Raw genomic sequence first — 18,269 nt, 5'->3', positions numbered from 1 at the left:
GAACTAAAAAAATTAATTAATAATTTAAATAAGAAAACAACAAAAAATAAAAACAACAAAAAAACAAAAAAAAACATAAAAGAAAAAAATAATCATTACAATAGTTGTAGAAGTGTCATTAGCATATGTTAAAGATGTCATTAGCCTTTCCTTTGATTATATATTCAAATACGAATAAATTGTTTTTGAAAGAATGATGGTGGTGCCCAACCCATCATGTGACGCCTTTTTGTCAAAACAAGCGGGAAACGCTATCAAATGGGTCTCCACTCCAACGTTCAACTCTCTCCTTTCTTATTTTATTATTTATTTAAATATTTGTGCACAACATAATCTTTTACCTTTTATTTTAAAAAGAATATGCTTTTTATTTTCAGGAAAAAAATCATTACTTTTTTTTTGCGATTTAATTACATTAAAGTTAAAGCTTTTATTAAATAATTGGAACAAAATCTATAATTTTTTTTTCTGTTTTTTTTTAACTTATTACCACCCAGTTTTTTTTATCTTTCGCAATGTTTTTATAATTTTTTGTATTTTATAACTAAAAATAAAATAAAAAAAGTATATTTTACTTTATAACAAAATAAAATAGTAGTAATATAAAAAGTAAACTTTAATTTTGATGCCGGTGGTTTAGTGAAATATTTGAAAGTAGGACCGGACAATAATAAGTCCAAAAGACATTCTTATGGTTTTCGCTTTGCTCTGAAAATGATCCATGATCACTAGCTCCGTCAATAATATCCGTTAAAATGAGGGACGGTTTAGTCTTTTTATCTATTTTTCTTAAATGTCTTTAACAAATATATTATTTATATATTATTTATTAAATTATATTATATTTTCTTTCAAATTTATATATTATTATTATACATACATTTATAATATTTTTAGTTGTATAAATTAAGAAACAATATATAAATTAAGAAAATATAATATATAATAAGAAACAATATATCAATTCATATATACATATAAAAAATATATATAAATTTTAAAAAATATAATATATAATTTACATATTATATTTTTCTTTAAAGAATATTAAAAAAAATAGTTAAAATGATTAAACCGTTGTTTATTTTAATAAAGATTGTTAACGAAGTTATAAACTATAAGAGCAAAATAATAAGGGGGTGTTTGGGATTGCTTATTTGCAACAACTTAATTTTTTCTACAAAATCACTTATCAACTTATTATAAGTTGGAAATGTCTAACTTTTTCAAAAAAAAATTATTACCGGTTTTATACCGGTATAAGTTATTTATTCAAACACCTTAAAAATATTGATTACCAGTATTATACTAGAATAGGTTAATAAATATATCATGAACCAATTTATAGTTTACTCTAATATAAATAATCACTTTAGGAGGAGGAGCAATGTTTTTCTGCAATACACTTAAACAATCAAAAGTGACGATTTTTGAGAGCATCTTTCTTGTTTCTTGAATTTTTGATTTCCTTTTTGTCCCTTTTTTACTTCTCTCTCTATATTTCAAATTTTGTTTTCAACGTCTTTTTCTCTATCTATTCAACGTCTCTATCTATCCATCACTACATTCTACTGCTACACCTTCAGAAGTCGGTATTTGGAGCAGCGAAAGAGCCCATTTTTTTACTTAAATTTCTTATAGTATGCAACTCAGCTTTGAACTCGTAGTTTTACTTGCAACTTTCCTTTTTCTTTATACCTATATTTAAAGAATCGTATACCTTGAAGTTTCCCCTTTTTAAATTTCTTTCTGGTTGTGGTGGTTGGATGTGATAAGCACAAGATGTTTACAGAAGGACTGGATACAGATGCTGTTAGATGGGCAAAGGAGGTTGGTTTCCAACTTCTTCAGATTGCAAATGTTAAGAATTTCGTTCGGGGGTTTCTAGGATTCACTTGCAATTGTAATTGATTCTTTAGTTTTTTCGTTGAAATCATGTTTAGGTTATCTTGAACATGTATCTGAGTTGTTGTTAATTCATTTCTTTTAATCATTTAATCCTTGAATTTATGCTTGGTTTTGTATCTAGGGTTTTTAAGTTGAAACTTAGCTTTTTCCCTTCGTGATAATTTGGATGAACTTACTGGATCTTGAATGGTGATTGAACCCCTACTCTTTGCTTATTCACAAGACAAAATATACTGTGTGTTTTGAACTTGATTATGGTAGAAAATTCATCGGTAATTCACTGAATATCAACTATTTCCTTGTTTATTCTCCATCAACATCTGGGTATTTGTTAATTTTTGTTTCTTGGATTCCAAAATTCAAAATTTTAGCATTAATTTTGGTGGGTTTTCCATATCATATGCACTATTGTTTTCAAGATCTGAATTTATATTTATGCTTTGAATGCAGGGATCGGGTAATCCTAAAAAGGAAATTCCTCACTCCATATCAAATGAACAAACTCGAATGGATTCAATCTCTTCAAGAAATGGGACTCGAGGGTTCGGACTGCCTCCACCTTCAAAATTCAAAAGTGGTCATCTGCCTGTGGTTGTTCCAATATCTCAGGTCTTACCGCGAGATGATATTAATTCCACTTCTGAAGACATGTCAACAGATTCAGACGGAGAGGTGTATGGTGGACGATACTCACTAGATTCCTCTCCCCAAGATGATAGAGTTCCCTCCGTTAGTAATAAGAGGTATCACGATCCTGTGCAAAGGCGCCCACAGTATCATGTGTACTCTAGTGATGTGAGCTCTTCGATTGAGAAGCCTCAGGGAAGAGGGAAAGGGAATGTGGCTGATAGATTAATGATGAGGGGAGCTCATAGGTATCCTGTTAGAAGCAGTGTATATACAGAGGATGAATCTGATGATTCTGCAGCTAGCTCGGAGTTTTCAAGTACACAAGTAGGGGCCAGCATTGAGAATTTGGCTCGTAAAGATGCTTACACTTCGGATGGTTATTCATCTCATGTTTCATCACAGGTCAACAGAACGGTATAAATCTATTGACTTTCATCTTCTTTTTGATGTCTATGATATTTATATACTCACGCACGCTAGGATCTGGATACCATTGGGCCAATGACCCTTTGGTTATTGACTTTCATCTTGTTTTATGTTTGTGGAGTTCAAGTCTTGTTAGGAGCATAAACGGTTCCCAGTTGGTTCAGTTGAGCCAGAACCTCAAACTGAACCATCTCTACTTAGTGTCATAGTCTTTGAACCAAACCAAGTGGTGAAAAGTGAAAACCCATTACATTCGTTCCAATTTTGATATTAATCCTTTTTAATAAAAGTAAATAGAAGAAAAACACATCAACGGCCATTGCGGAAATTTTTTTACAAGCACCCAAATGATGTTTTGAGATAGGTTTTTTGGGTATTTCTTAAACACCATTTGGTGACTGCTTACTAAATAGTAAATGTTGTGTATTTACTTCAAATTGTGTAGTATGATAAATAAGAAATTCTAACACAAGGTTAATCAATATTATTCAACATGAATGGTTTAGTTTTGGTTGTTTACATCTAGGATAACGTACCCACTAAATTTATCAGTTTGAAAATTTCTTGAACTAGAACACATACCACATGGTCTCAAAATCAAACAAACCTACCAGTTTGGTTCTGCTCAGTGTCTCATTTTTTCAGTTCTGTTATTTGTATGAAGACTTTGGTGAAAAGAAGTTTACTTTCCTCTGATTCCGTGTTTGATTGGAGAGTCAACTGTTGCAGGAGTTACATGGTAGAAATATCCAGAAACGGCGGTCATCCAAGGAAGATTTTCCCAGCGCACCTCCATTTTCAGGGGAAATCAAGCAAGAAATGGAGCATTCTTCACATTCTAAGGCGAAATATACGTCATCTAGAGTTGATTCACATGATTCGGCAGCCAAGTCACCTATAGAGAAGAAGACCCCTGCTGTAGATTTGAAGGAGAATCATAAACAGGAGACGTCAAACCCATCTAGGTTCGTTTGCACTTCCTCAAAATGTGTCCACTTTGACTAGTCTACTTACCAAAGCATTCAACCTTTGTAAACTATAACAATATTCACACTCAATCCAGGATTGGTAGACTCTGGCTGGGCTTGTGACTTGCTAGACTTGGAAACTTAGCTACTACTAGACTCGCATTGGCTCAGTTCTTACGGGCTTGTATTGGTTCATGTGAGCTCAATCCATGGCTTGCTTGTGTAGGATTGGTTTAATTCGTATAAGCTCAGATAAAAATAAAACAAACCTAGTAAGCCGACCTTCTTAGAGGTCAAGGGTTCAAGCCTTGCCAAAGGCGAGGAGTGTGAGTGAGTCTAATTAGGCACACATTGCCATATTTATATACCTCTTTGTTGACATTCATTCTTATCTTGTACTTCCTTGTGATAGGAGTGTTGGTGCCAAAACGGCTTCAGTCCCTTTTTCTACTCGTCTTCCCACATTTCATGCAAGGTATGCCACATAAGCTCCTTGAAATTGGTTACATTAATCTTTCTTTAGGAACTATTTGTTTAGCTTATATGTTGTTTGTTGAATTTAGCTCACTTGGGCCTTGGCATGCTGTGATAGCGTATGATGCATGTGTTCGGCTCTGCCTACATGCTTGGGCAAAGGGTTGCATGGAGGCCCCTATTTTTTTGGAAAATGAATGTGATTTGCTGCGAAGAACCTTTGGGTGAGTTAAAATTTCTTATATCCAATTTATCAGTGCCTTCAAGTTGAGAGCAAGATGTACCATGGATTTGACATCCACTTCCAAATCGGCAAAGATTATCTGGATATTTGAATGTTGGAAATAAATTTAGCAAAAATTTTAGAAATTCATAATTCATGAACTACTTAAAGTAAAATGAGTTGCACTGAGATTTTAGTTTTCAGATCAGATTTAAATCTTAATGCTTTCTACATCTCTCAGTGAAAAAAGAAGCCAACTGGAAAAGGCTATAAAATAAAATTTTAATTAAAATTTTAGATTCGAATGTTACTTAAAAAGGAAATCTTGTTTTCTAAGGACAATTTAAAAAAGTGTGTGCATTTTTGGAATGGTGGGTCTATGTTATACTTGCTTTTTTAAATACAAACACTTTCTATTTTGAATTGTTCAAAAAAGCAACATTTCCTTTTTTAGTAAGACTCGAAACTAAATTTTCTAAATGCAAATGAATGCTGGATTTTTAATATCCATTTGCTAAAAAACATTATCATTGTTGGGTCTGCCTGTTTTTCTACATTAACATTGATCTTTGCTGAACAGTTTGCAACAAGTGTTGCTACAGTCAGAGGAAGAGTTGCTTGTTAAGCGCTCTTCTGAAGTTCGTAGTGAAGGGGCTGCCCAAAAAACGAAGAAAATGGTTGGGAAGATGAAAGTGCAAGGTATTTCTAGCAACACTAGAGAATTGTCTTTGTGTGTATGTTACTTCACTTGACAAAATTGAAGTGGTTAAGAATAATCATAACTTATATTATTTATGGGTGCAGTCCGTAAAGTGAAAATGGCGTTGGACCCACCTACAGGATGTAGCTTTTCGTCAATAAAACCACCAAAAGTGAAATTGGAAACCGTTCGACGCCACTTTGCTAATTTACAATATAAAGTCTCTTCTGGATGGCGAGCAGTTCGTAGTATTCATTTTGCTCCTCGTGTCCCTGCACATGGTTCCTTTTCTCGCCATAGTTTGGCATACATGCAAGCAAGTACTCAATACATAAAACAAGTTTCTGGCCTTCTTAAAATTGGAGTCTCAACTCTACGCAGTAGTTCAGCTGGCTATGAATTACAAGGTTTGTGAATTTTATGTAATTATTTCTTATATGTAGGCTTTGAACTATGTTTGATAAAATTATATCTTCTCTACCACAATTTGGCCGATATATGCTGGATTACATGATGCCAGTTGTTCAAATGTGACAAAAGAATCCATTTACTGTGTGGAAATCTAGGGACTGATCTAGCAATGGCTTAGGGTGGGCCAAGGTAAAAGAGTTAGAATGTTAAACAGTTGACACAATGCCTATAAAGGAAAATAAAAGAACAAGAACTGAGTTAGACAAGTTTTCTTTGTTTTACAATCTTCCTTTACTTTCTATTATGAGTGTTTATTTTAAAGAAATCATTTTTATGAGAAAAGTAGAATGCTAAACCCAGGTTGTGATTTATTGATCGAGTTACATTATAAATTTTATTATGTTCTACGAACTTCCATTTTCTTTTTGTTATGATTGTTTATTTTATAACAATCTCTTTTATAAAAAATACACTTAAAACCTTGAGTTTATGTATGCATTTCTTCATCTATAGAAATATTTGAAGTTTACGGAATATCCAAAATGTAAGATAGGGCTCTTATTAAGTTCAACAATGGGTGGAAATATACAATTTTGTTAAATTTAAAGGAGCAAACACATCATGATTCCACCCAGCCATTGCTCTGTCCTTGTGTAGAATGGCCTCAAATAGGTATAGCTTCTTTTAGCTGCATTTTACGGAGCTCATTGTTGTTTTGAAATATTTGAAGCAAAAAGTAGTAGCTAACTGCGATTATTCATGATATCAAACAGAGTCATACTCTTGTCTGCTAAGACTTAAAAGTTCAGTCGAAGGAGATGCCATTCGAATGCAACCTGGTTCTGGTGAAACTCATATATTGTATGTATCCTTTGAATCCCAAATCTTGTTGCATCTATTATGTGGTTTGTCTAAGTTACAATAGTTACTGACTCATGAAATCACAGTTTGCCAGATAGCCTCGGGGACGATTTGATTGTGGAAGTGCAAGACTCTAAGGGAAATCATTATGGTCGTGTCCTGGCCCAAGTGGCCACTATTTCTGAAGATCAGGTAAAGATTTGACATCCCTTTTATCATATTTTAAATACCAGTCGAGTTTTGTTTATAGGAAAACTTGTACCTCTTTATACAGAATGACAAACTACGATGGTGGTCTATATACCGGGAACCGGAGCATGAGCTTGTCGGCAAAATTCAACTCTATATAAATTATACAACAAGTTTAGATGAGAATAGCCTCAAGGTGAGTTATCCCATTGTTAATGTTGTACACCCTTCCTGAAAATATTGCAACTTCGATAGATGTGTTTGATTGTCATTTGTAAAAATACTCTTCAAGAATGATTAATAGTCGGAATCTTGTGGACCTACATCAATATCATCAATATTTCCTAACCACAATGTGCAAACAGGTAATTCTAGCAGGAATTTTCATAGGAGAAAACATGACAATTTATATGGAACATACCAATATAGAAATCATTATACTTGTACCTTTTTTGGGACTGGGGGAGTAGTTGTGTCTGGTGCTAGTCTCTTTGCATCTCTTATTTTCTAAATTTAACTCAATTTGACTATTCGAACTTCTTGTTGACCGTCAAATTTCTAAAAGATCCTTCGATATTAGGGGACCAAGATGCATATCATCAATATTTTCGTAACTTTTACAATGGGCACATTTAGCTTGAAATATTATCAGAACAAGAATGTTAGGGGCATCACACAATAGGATTTGTTCTTTTTTGTGTGGGAATAGTTGTTTCCATTGCAAGTTCTTTACATCTCTTGTTGACTAAATCTAGAATAATTTGACCAAGCAATCCTCTTGGTTGACAGTGCGGTTCTATTGCTGAAACAATGGCATATGATCTTGCCATGGAGGTTGCCATGAAGGAGCAGAACTTTCAGCAAAGAAATTTGTTGTTGAATGACCCATGGAAGTGGTTACTCACTGAATTTGCATCATATTACGGGGTTTCCGATGCTTACACAAAGCTAAGGTACTGAGATGTTATCCGGTAAATTCCTATTTCTTCTCCCACACAATTATAGTTGAAGGAAATGGAAACTAAAAGTCATAGTTTTTGCAAGGTAAAGTATTTTGCTTACATCCACTGCTGATGCTGAGATTGTTATATATTATTCATAAATTTGGTACTACTTTCATAGAAGAATGAATACCCTATTATCAGTAGAAAACCAGTTTACCTTGAGGGATAGCTCAACAGATCAATGGGCAATAAGGCTTTGGCCTTTTGGGGCTCCTCCCCAAAAGTATGGTTGAGTCTCTCTAAGGCCACTCGTGATTTTCTTGGCTGTCACCAGGGGTCCCATGTGATTAGTAGAGGTGTGCAGAAGTTGGACTGGCACCCACGATTAACAAAAGAAAAAAAGTTGGTAAATGGATAAGACATGATAGTTGTAGACTGGTTTACAGTCCAAATCAAATTCCATGTCCCCTTTATGACATTAAAAATGTGATTCTAACCTTGTATCTACATGATTGATTTTTCAGATACCTCTCCTACATCATGGACGTTGCAACTCCAACAAATGATTGTCTCTCATTAGTATACGACTTGTTGTTGCCTGTTATAATGAAGGGACATACTAAGAGCACCCTCAGTCATCAAGAGGTAAACTTACATGTGCCATTTGATTTGCGTGGTCTAGGGGTAATTAACCTTGATCACAGTGTCTTTAATTTGTGTCCTACACTAAGCACTGTTCGCAAGACACTCCACTCTTTCTGGTAGAGGTTGGATCTGCTAACATCTTACCCCTCCACCCCACCTCTGGATGAGACATACTGGGCTCATTTGGTTTACTAAGCACCGTGACTTTATGCTTTTGGCAGAATAGAATATTGGGTGAGATTGAAGAGCAAATTGAACAGATTTTTGCTGTTGTTTTTGAGAACTACAAGTCCTTGGACGAGGCGTCTCCATCTGGCATCATGGATGTTTTTAGGCCGGCTACTGGGGTTGCAGCACCGGTTTTGGAACCTGCTGTGAAACTGTATAAACTTCTTCATGATATATTATCTCCCGAGGCACAAAATAAATTATACAGCTACTTCCAGGTTCACGACTCCACCATATTTGATAGCAATATTTGTGTTTAAGTAACTAATACTCCCCTATCTCATAAAAGTTTCAACAATTTTCATTTTGCAATGCCCCAAAATTATTCGTCGGATTGATTTCGGTCCATGAGATTTGCTCTTTTTGTCATCATTGAAGGACATTTTAGACACCAGACAAATAATTAAACCCTAATATAAAATAAAACTATGTATCTTGTACACTGTTGCAATTTTTATCCGATGTTATGTTATTTGTTTCTAGAATTCATGCTAGTTTAACAAATTTTTGCAATTAATATTAGGCTGCTTCCAAGAAAAGATCAAGAAGGCACTTGGCTGATACCGATGAATATCTTAGTACCAATGGGGAAGGAAATTTGATGGATCCTGTTAACGTCTCTACAGCCTATCAGAAAATGAAATCCCTTTGTCTAAACATCAGGAATGAGATTTTTACAGATATAGAGATTCACAATTGCAATGTACTTCCAAGGTAATTTTCTCTATCACAGATTTTTAGTAAGATTTCCATCTGATGATACCTTATATTTTGGAGACAGTGCACTATCCAATCACTATTCAGAACTTGGTTAGGCCTATCAATGTAATCATCCCCAAAATTTTGATAAGATAGAAGAGGTGTGGGAACACACTTTCACAAACGAGCTTCATATTTATCCAGTGAACATGATCTAACCGTTACCGAGGCTGCTATAAACCACCCACTGTAGACAAGGAAAAATGGTTCAAACAATTCGAGGGGTTCTTATTTCGTTCGATACTTGTGGCTAGGCAACCTCTTCTATCCATGTTTGCTGCTAATTGGGCTAACAGGTGTTACATTGGAAATCGCGGAAGGTTTGACTCAAATTGTTCTAGTTTATGATGGCGTTTGTGTGAAAGATGGCTTTGTAACTGAAGCAACGGATGGTCGTGATCTCACAGACAATCTAGCGAAATTGCTATGTGAACAATCACATGAGTTCACCAAGGCTCCTCGAAGGTGAGATGTCAATGACATTAAAAAGAGATGTTCGGGTATGTGGCCCAAAATTTTGAGGCCGAGAGTTAAATTATCCAACCAGAGAAGTACCAACTACCTGATTGAGTATGCATAATATTTAAATAAGAGATGTATAAATAAATGCGACGGACGTCTTTTGCAGCCAAGGGGAATACAAGGAGATGACAGTAAAGGTATTCATCGACTCGTCATCAAAAGCTATCATGCAATCTCCTAGAGTTGTGCAGAATGTGGATGTTTAACCTTGTTCCGTGGCTTGGCTCAACGTTTAAGGAAGGAAATGGTGGATGCTCTGAACGATGAGGAGATCGTGAAGTTTTACAAAGGAAGAGGAGCCATAAGTGCCTTGATAGAGGCCGCATGCTTGCTCTATTACGCGACTTCCTGAATAGTGAGAGCATGCGGCATCCTATCAAGGCATTTTTGGCTCCCCTTCCTTCGTAAAGCCTTCATCCTCCCCTCTCCGTTCAAAGCATCATCCATTTCTTTCCTTAAACGTTGAGCCAAGCCACAAAATGAGGTTGAACCTCCACCCATTATGATATTCCTCTCCATACTTCTAAGACGATCCATCTTCTGCACAATTCTGGGAGACTGCGTGATCTCTTTGATGACGAGATGATGAATACATTTACTATCATCTCCCTGTATTCCCTCAGGCCGAAAAAGATGTTCGCTGCGTTTATACTTCTCCGATTCAAGTCTTACCCATACTCCATCATGTAGTTCGTACTTCTATAGTTGGACAATTTGACTCTCAGCCTTAAAGTCTTGGGTCACTTACCCGGACATCTCTTTAATGTCATTGACGTCCCCCATTTGAGGAGCCTCAGTGAACTCTGTGCTGCTTGTTTTCTGAATAGTTTCACAAGATTTTCTGAGATCACAATCACCCATTCCTTCAGTTACATGGCCATAATTCATACAAGCGCCTTGTAAAACTGGACAATTTGGGTCAAACCTTCCCCGATTTCCAACAGGAACTTGTTAGCCAATTAGCGACAAACATGGATAGAACAAGTTGTTTTGCCACAAGTACCTAACGAAATGCGAACCTCTCGAACATTCTTTGAACCATTTTTCCTTGTCTGTAGCGGGTGGTTTATAGCGGCTTCGCGGCCTCAGTAATGTTAGATCATGTTCACTGGGATCAAAAAATGAAGCTCGTTTGTGGAAGTGTGTTCCCACACCTCTTCCATTTTATCAAAATCCGTGATAATTCCATGCTTGATAGGCCTATCTAAGTTCATAATAGCTTGATTGGATAGTGCACTCTCTCCAAAATATAAGGTATCATCAGATGGGAATCTTACTTCAATCCGAAATTCTACGATGCATCAATAACATCTGAACAATAATCTGGCATGGAAGTGTGTAATGTCAAAATTAAATAATAGATTTCATGTATCTGCTCTTGATATCGACTCCCATTTTCTAGAATATACTCGCTCTGTTTCTTAATAAGCGTCCATCTCTATCTTTAGATGTCAAGCCTGGTACTTGAAAAGTTTAAAATTAGAAGTATTTGGAAAATGCAAATCGAGATTTTGGGTACTCAGTGTGAACATCCACTGCTTTAGTTGTAGTGGACAATTGTACTGTATAATCACTTGCTCTTTGCCGTCAAATTGCTTTGTTGTGTTTTTTGGACAAAAATGCTATCTAATAAAACAGAAAAGATTTAAACTGGTGGCACAATTTGACTATAAGAAAAAAATCTATAGAATTTTTTCATAATTAGTATAGATCTATTGGTTGGTTCCTTGTCACAGCACAAAAGGAACCCACGTTCAAGTCCACTCTTCTAATTTTTTTAAAAACACAGAAGATATAAAACACACCAAAAAGATAAGTAGAAAACTAAACAAAAGTGGGACTCGAACCCAGGCCTTTTGCAAAAAGGCAGCAACATTTACCAACTCTGCCATTAAAGACTTGTGCTAATGGTTTAGTTTCAAAAAAATATGTGGGCACCCAACAAAACAATACGGTGGTACACTTCAGGAAACTTAATATTTTTTCATTACGACGGAACCATGTTACAATCCTTAAAGTTTGTGAACACTATTTTGCAGCTTCATTGACCTACCAAATCTTTCATCTGCAATATACAATGCTGAACTGTGCAGCAGATTACGATCCTTCCTTGTTGCCTGCCCTCCAGAAGGTCCTTCTCGTCATGTTACAGATCTTGTAATTGCAACAGCAGATTTCCAAAAGGATCTTGCAACCTGGAATATCAAGTAATTAATTTATAAATCTTGTCCCCTCATCATATTCTTGCTAATTGTTCTTTGCACAACTTAATTCAAATTCTTTCTCAGTCCCGTTAAAGGTGGGGTTGATGCAAAAGAACTGTTCCATTTGTATATCATCATTTGGATTCAAGATAAGCGCTTATCATTGCTTGAGACGTGTAAACTAGACAAGGTATGTGCCAAGTTCCCACAATGTTTTTCACGAGTCTTGTTCTCATTTGACGACAGTTGCATTTTCTATTTTATGGTTACAGTTTGCTGTTATATAATATAAACACGTTTGATAAGAGTATCTCATTTTTTTAAAAGGTGAGGTTAGGATAAGGATAGGAAAGAGGTCTGAATTCAAAACGGCAACCTTATGGACCTACAGTAGTCAACGAGTGTTTTTTTTTGTAAACCTATATTCTGAAGTAATGGAACATCGAATCAAGCTTATAATTTATAATTTGTGTTTGAAGAACTTGCAAACTAAGTATGGTTTCTTAAAGTGTACACTATTAGAAATGTCAATGAAACAAAAACAGGAAGTTTGTGGCATTGATTTTGGCTCTCAAAGATTCTTCTATTTGTGTCCATTTGTTACTGAGCCTTTGATAAATAGTAAAACATTTATTTAAACTATGTCAAGTCAAAGATGACATTTTTCATTGGGTTGAAGGAGTATTTAAACTATATCAGGGAGGGAAAAAATGTTACGAATAGAAAAAGAGTAGGGGTTAAAAATGTGGAGTGTATAATAACTATAAATTCAGTAAAATACAAGTTTGAAAAGTCAAAGGATGGCAACTAATGATAAAAAAATGTTTGTGAATTTGCAGGTAAAATGGTGTGGAGTCGGGACGCAACATTCAACAACCCCGTTTGTGGATGAAATGTATGACCGTCTTAAAGAAACATTAAATGATTATGAGGTCATAATATGCCGATGGCCGGAGTATACCTTTGTTTTGGAGAATGTATGTCCTTATAATTTATTTCTCCTAAATATCTTTATTTCCTCCCGACCATTTAAATGGGACCCACAATATAAAATGTTGTTCATAAGTAGCTTTATGTTGGGCTCTCTTCTAATCCAAAAAATATATATTTTTTTACTTTGATAATTGATAAATAGGCCATTGCGGACATTGAAAAGGCGGTAATCGAGTCTCTGGACAAACAATACGCGGATGTTGTTGCACCTTTAAAAGAGAACCTAACGCCAAAGAAGTTTGGCTTGAAGTATGTCCAAATGCTTGCCAAGCGAACCACGAATCCTTATGTGGTGCCTCCAGAGGTTTGTCTAGTTTCATTTCTGATAGTAAAACACCCTCAATATCCATGAAAAATGTAACGTTTCCCTTGGCATATTGCTTAAGGAATGTGTTAGATCATTTGCCACATATTTAAAATAAGATAAAAGAAACCTTGAAGACCAACTCAACTAGCTTGGGGCTCCTCCATGGGATTAGTCGAGGTGCATATAAGCTCGCTTGGACACCCATAGTTACAAAAAGAAGACGATAAAAGAAATCTCCGCTTTATTTGTAATGATGAAAATGTGCAAATAAGTGAGTTCAGTTTAGAAACATTCCAATCTCCGTTCATATCTTCGGTTTCTAATTTGAAAATTCGTGTATTTGGCTTTCAATTGCATCTCCATTTTGGACATATGTAATTGGTTATTCAACTCTAATGATTGGGTTCGTTTCTTGATTCAGCTTGGCATTCTCTTAAACTCGATGAAGCGTATGTTAGATGTTTTGCGTCCCAAGATTGAACTTCAATTGAGGTCGTGGGGTTCATGTTGCATTCCGGATGAAGGAAATACCGCAGCCGGAGAGCGTTTAAGCGAAGTGACGGTGATGCTTAGATCAAAGTTCCGAAACTATCTTCAAGCAGTTGTTGAGAAACTTGTTGAGAATGTGAGTGCCACTTATTACTTTATTGAGTAATTAACTTTCTAAAACCATTGTACGTGGTTTTATATTGCACACAGATCATTCTGTTGCTAAAATGCAAAGAAACAACTACATTTGCAAGAATGAGTGACATGGATTAAAAATGTCAAATATTCTACATTTTTTCCAAAAACACCCCTTCTCTACTAAATTAGTGTTCTTTTCTGTTCAAGAATGATGGTTTGTTTGTGATAAAAAGTCAAGTATTATGAATTTTTTCTCTTAAAGGCATTTGACTTCATAAAAGATTGTACTTGCCTTATTGTTGCAAAGTATACGTCTTTCTTGAATAAATGCTAAAAGAAAACTATAGTTTACACAAGAATTGGCAATACCATGTGTAAAGCTGGCAAACTAGTGAATACATACATAAGCTAGATGTTGGTTGAAAAACCTAACTGTTGGCTAATAAGCTACTTGTTGACTCATAAGCTAGCTAATAAACTAGTCACGTTTCGTAAAAACTAGCCGATAAGCTAGATAACACTGTAAATGACCTAAAAGGACTTTCGAGAAGATAATAGGGGCATAATTGGAAAAAATGGGAAAAAAGCCTCTAAAGCTTATTGTTTCAAAAAGCTAGCTTATAAGCTAGTTTATAGCTAACCGCTGGGCTTTCTCAGTAAGCTTAAAAAATAAGGTAGCTTACGATTGCGAAACATTGTTTTTTTTTTTTGTAAGGGTGTCCGGGCCAAAGCCCGACTAATCCCCGGCAAATTTGGAGACTAAACATGGCCCCACTTAAATGTCGCCAACATTCCCCTCCCAGGGATCGAACTCGGGTTCATGACTATGCCATGCCCAAGCCTTTACCACTAGGCTGGAAGGTCTTTGACTGCGAAACATTGTTTATACCATCATTGCTGTCATATTTCCAAAATTGCTTATTCTTGCAAAGTGCAAATTTCTTTTTGCATTCCGTAAGAACGATGGTTTGTTTCCAATGAGAGTATTGTTCCTTTACAACGGATCATCATATTTGTGTGGAACAGACAAGGCTTCAAAGTAGTACAAGACTAAAGAAAATTATTCAAGATTCAAAGGAAAGTGTGTCAGAATCCGAGATTCGAAGCAGAATGCAACCGCTAACTGAGCAGCTTACGAACACTGTGACTCATCTCCACACCATCTTCGAGACTCACGTTTTCATCGCAACATGTCGTGGATACTGGGATCGGATGGGACAGGTGAGTTTTATATTATTTGTATTTAAACAACTCTTAAAATTTAAAAAAAAGAGAGATAGAAAGAGAATCTTGTTTGGTAATTTGACATGTAAATTTGTGATGATGTTGCTACAGGATATTTTAAATTTCCTTGAGAACAGGAAAGAAAACAGATCATTGTACAAAGGCTCAAGAGTTGCTGTATCTGTGAGTACCTCTCTTTTATTATCCTTTTATTTAGGGGTGTTCCTTTCACGGTGTGGTGTTTGCGATTAAAATCAAAACCGCAAACCTAATAAAACCGCGCTGCAATTGTTTTGGCGGTTTGATGAACACCCCCTACTTTTAGTTATTATTATTCCACACGATAAACAACGTTAAGAACCAGATGGGTTCTCATGGGCCCCTACCCCACCCATCTGACTGGGGGTAGAATGTATACATACCTTGCCTCTACCCCCAAAGAGTAGAGAAAATGTTTTCGTGAAGACCCTCGGCTTGCAAAATAAAACAAAAATACAAGGAGACGGGTGAGAGAAGTAACATAGTAATATACATTATATATGACCTTATATCCCATATTACATCATGAGTGAATGCAAAAATACCTACATACATACATGATACATAGGTGCATAACGCATAGTGGAATACATACATGCATACACATGTATAAAGTGTGTGTATATACATACATACATATATATACATGATATATATATATATACATACATACATACATATATATACATGATATATATATATATATATATCAAGAGGTTGGGTTCACGTAAGACAAACCTGTTTTTGTGAGACCACTTTTTTACACTTGAAATTTCATAGCAAAACGCTCTGAAGGTAAAAAAAACCTAACCTTCACAACAAAAACACTGTGAAGTTACGTTCACAGCGTTTTGCTGTGAAGTTTCAAGTGTAAAAAAATGGTCTCATGGGTTTCACGAAAACAGGCTAGTCTCACGTGATCCCAAGTCTATATATATGAAGTGTGTCCGTGTATATATACATATATACATATACATATACACATACATACATATACATATATATACACATACATACATACATATACACATATACATATAAATATATATAATATATATGTATAAAGGTGCAGGTTCTTTAGGAACCTTATTTTGATTAAGAACCGGGGGATCACGACGTATTTATCATGAATATTGTATGGATGTATAGTTATGATGTATAATACATCCATAGTCATCATGAATCATGAATGTGGACGTGTTATTCATCATGAATATTCATCCTAAAGAGGACATGTGACGCGTTGTAGACGGTTCCCTGGTTTCTAATCAATTTTGATTCCTAATAGAACTTTCCTCTCTCTGTATATAAAAACATACCTACATGTATGTATATATGCTTATTTGTAGTCATTATTTGATAAATTTGCAGATTTTGGATGATACATTTGCATCCCAAATGCAAAAACTGCTTGGCCATGCACTTCAAGAGAAAGACCTTGAACCACCAAGATCCATCATCGAACTCCGCTCGATGCTCTGCAAAGACACCGGCACTTCTAGCCACAAAAAGAACACTTACTTCTATTAGAAATCATTCTTGTCGTAAATAAGCAGAAAATCAATGATGCATCACATCTGATCATCATGGCCATCCATCCCATCAACACAACGGAAAAAGGTGGTCAACCTCGGCTGCACCCACTTCGGTTTTGTGTCGTTTGAGGTCATAAAATTCATTCGGTTCTTGACATTTAACGAGTACAGAAATAGGCTAGTTTGCTTGATATATTATCCATGTACAAGGTCCATGTCTTCAATGCATTGGATTTAAATCTGTACAACAATGTTCGTGGAAAGATCAATCTTAAAGTCAAATAGTTAACATGTGTTTATTTAGTCGGACTTTTTATTAAAAACTTGTTTACATTATTTTGTACATTGATTCGTTCTTTAAACATTAACATTGGCAAACATCCTTTTCTATCCGGTTATCGCATTTTGGAAAACAAAAACATCATCAATCGAGGAATCGATGTTGAAATATTATAATTTTGCGTATATTTCTTCTGAAGACTAATATTTCAATCATTAATTTTTTCAAAAGAGTCGTGTTGTCCATTGTTCAATGAGGGGTTATAGCAAAGACCGATGATCTTACCTAGTGTGGGAGAAGGCTCTACCCCTGTAATTATAAGCACTTATCGGGTAAAAGACATTTTACCAGCAATCCATTTTGATTGTCAAGAATGTTACGTAATAAAATAAGTGAAGGTGGTGCAGTCACCTGTAAACGGTTTGGTAAACGACCCCTAAATTATATCTATCAAAATTAAATACTAAAAAGATAGAGGTATGAAAATTAAGTACTAAAATATATATATATATATATATATATATATATATATATATATATACCCCACAAAATTAATTACTTAAATGTTTTAGTTGCATGTATCAAGGGAAAATGAAACCAAAATCAAGACCAATGTGTTGCTTGATTCATTGGATTTCAACAAAATAGAATTCGAATAGTCAATTTCGTTGAACAAATTCCATTTTCGGGCTTGGTTTTTGAAATTCATTGGAATCTATTAATTCCTTTTGAATTCCTTCATTCATATAATTGCTTATCCCTTGGGTTTTACTAAAGATTGGACATTTCATTCCGTACCAAGACTTGAGAAAAGAAAATCCTACCCCCATTTTATGAGCCCTAACATAAAAACACATCCGCACCTACGTTGTGTTGCTGCTACCACCACTTTCACCACCACCACCATTGTCATCACCATCACCCTTGCCATAGACGTCGCCAACCACGCCGGTGTAGCCACCACCGCCACCATCATTTTTGTTGCCACCACCACCATCGATGAGGTCACCGCGGCCATTACCACTATCGTTGTCGCCACCACTATCCATGTCGTCAACGCCACAACTAGAACACCACCACTACCACCACCGTCGTTCTAGTTGCTATCATCACTGCCACTAGCACCTTAGCCACAACTGTCATAGCCGTCGTCACCACCACCATCATTGTTG

At 35.5% G+C, this 18,269-nt stretch overlaps 1 protein-coding gene across 1 annotated transcript; it reads left to right on the top strand.

Moving 5' to 3' along the window:
- Nucleotides 1-1,664: 1,664 nt before the first annotated feature.
- LOC112508492 lies at nt 1,665-17,093 on the top strand. Its single transcript, XM_025113122.1, has 22 exons — nt 1,665-1,830; nt 2,359-2,952; nt 3,694-3,929; nt 4,345-4,407; nt 4,496-4,630; nt 5,210-5,328; nt 5,434-5,736; nt 6,514-6,601; nt 6,688-6,793; nt 6,876-6,986; nt 7,580-7,743; nt 8,259-8,379; nt 8,601-8,825; nt 9,131-9,321; nt 11,928-12,095; nt 12,177-12,282; nt 12,932-13,069; nt 13,228-13,389; nt 13,814-14,017; nt 15,046-15,240; nt 15,355-15,426; nt 16,654-17,093. The coding sequence occupies exons 1-22, from the start codon at nt 1,783-1,785 to the stop codon at nt 16,810-16,812; spliced, it is 3,708 nt and encodes a 1,235-aa protein (XP_024968890.1). The 5' UTR covers nt 1,665-1,782; the 3' UTR covers nt 16,813-17,093.
- Nucleotides 17,094-18,269: the final 1,176 nt, after the last annotated feature.

Source organism: Cynara cardunculus (assembly GCF_001531365.2).
Source record: "Cynara cardunculus var. scolymus isolate 2C chromosome LG 3, CcrdV1, whole genome shotgun sequence".
NCBI classification, from domain to species: Eukaryota; Viridiplantae; Streptophyta; class Magnoliopsida; order Asterales; family Asteraceae; genus Cynara; species Cynara cardunculus.
The sequence above is the reverse complement of the archived record's forward strand: the minus strand, read 5'-3'. Positions and strand labels throughout refer to the sequence as shown.

Excerpts from the sequence above, each read along its gene's own strand:
- LOC112508492 (XM_025113122.1), top strand. The coding sequence starts at position 1,783 with ATGTTTACAGAAGGACTGGATACAGATGCTGTTAGATGGGCAAAGGAG. Across the intron at positions 13,070-13,227 it reads ATACCTTTGTTTTGGAGAAT|GCCATTGCGGACATTGAAAA; the intron begins GTATGTCCTTAT and ends ATTGATAAATAG. Across the intron at positions 15,427-16,653 it reads GCTCAAGAGTTGCTGTATCT|ATTTTGGATGATACATTTGC; the intron begins GTGAGTACCTCT and ends ATAAATTTGCAG.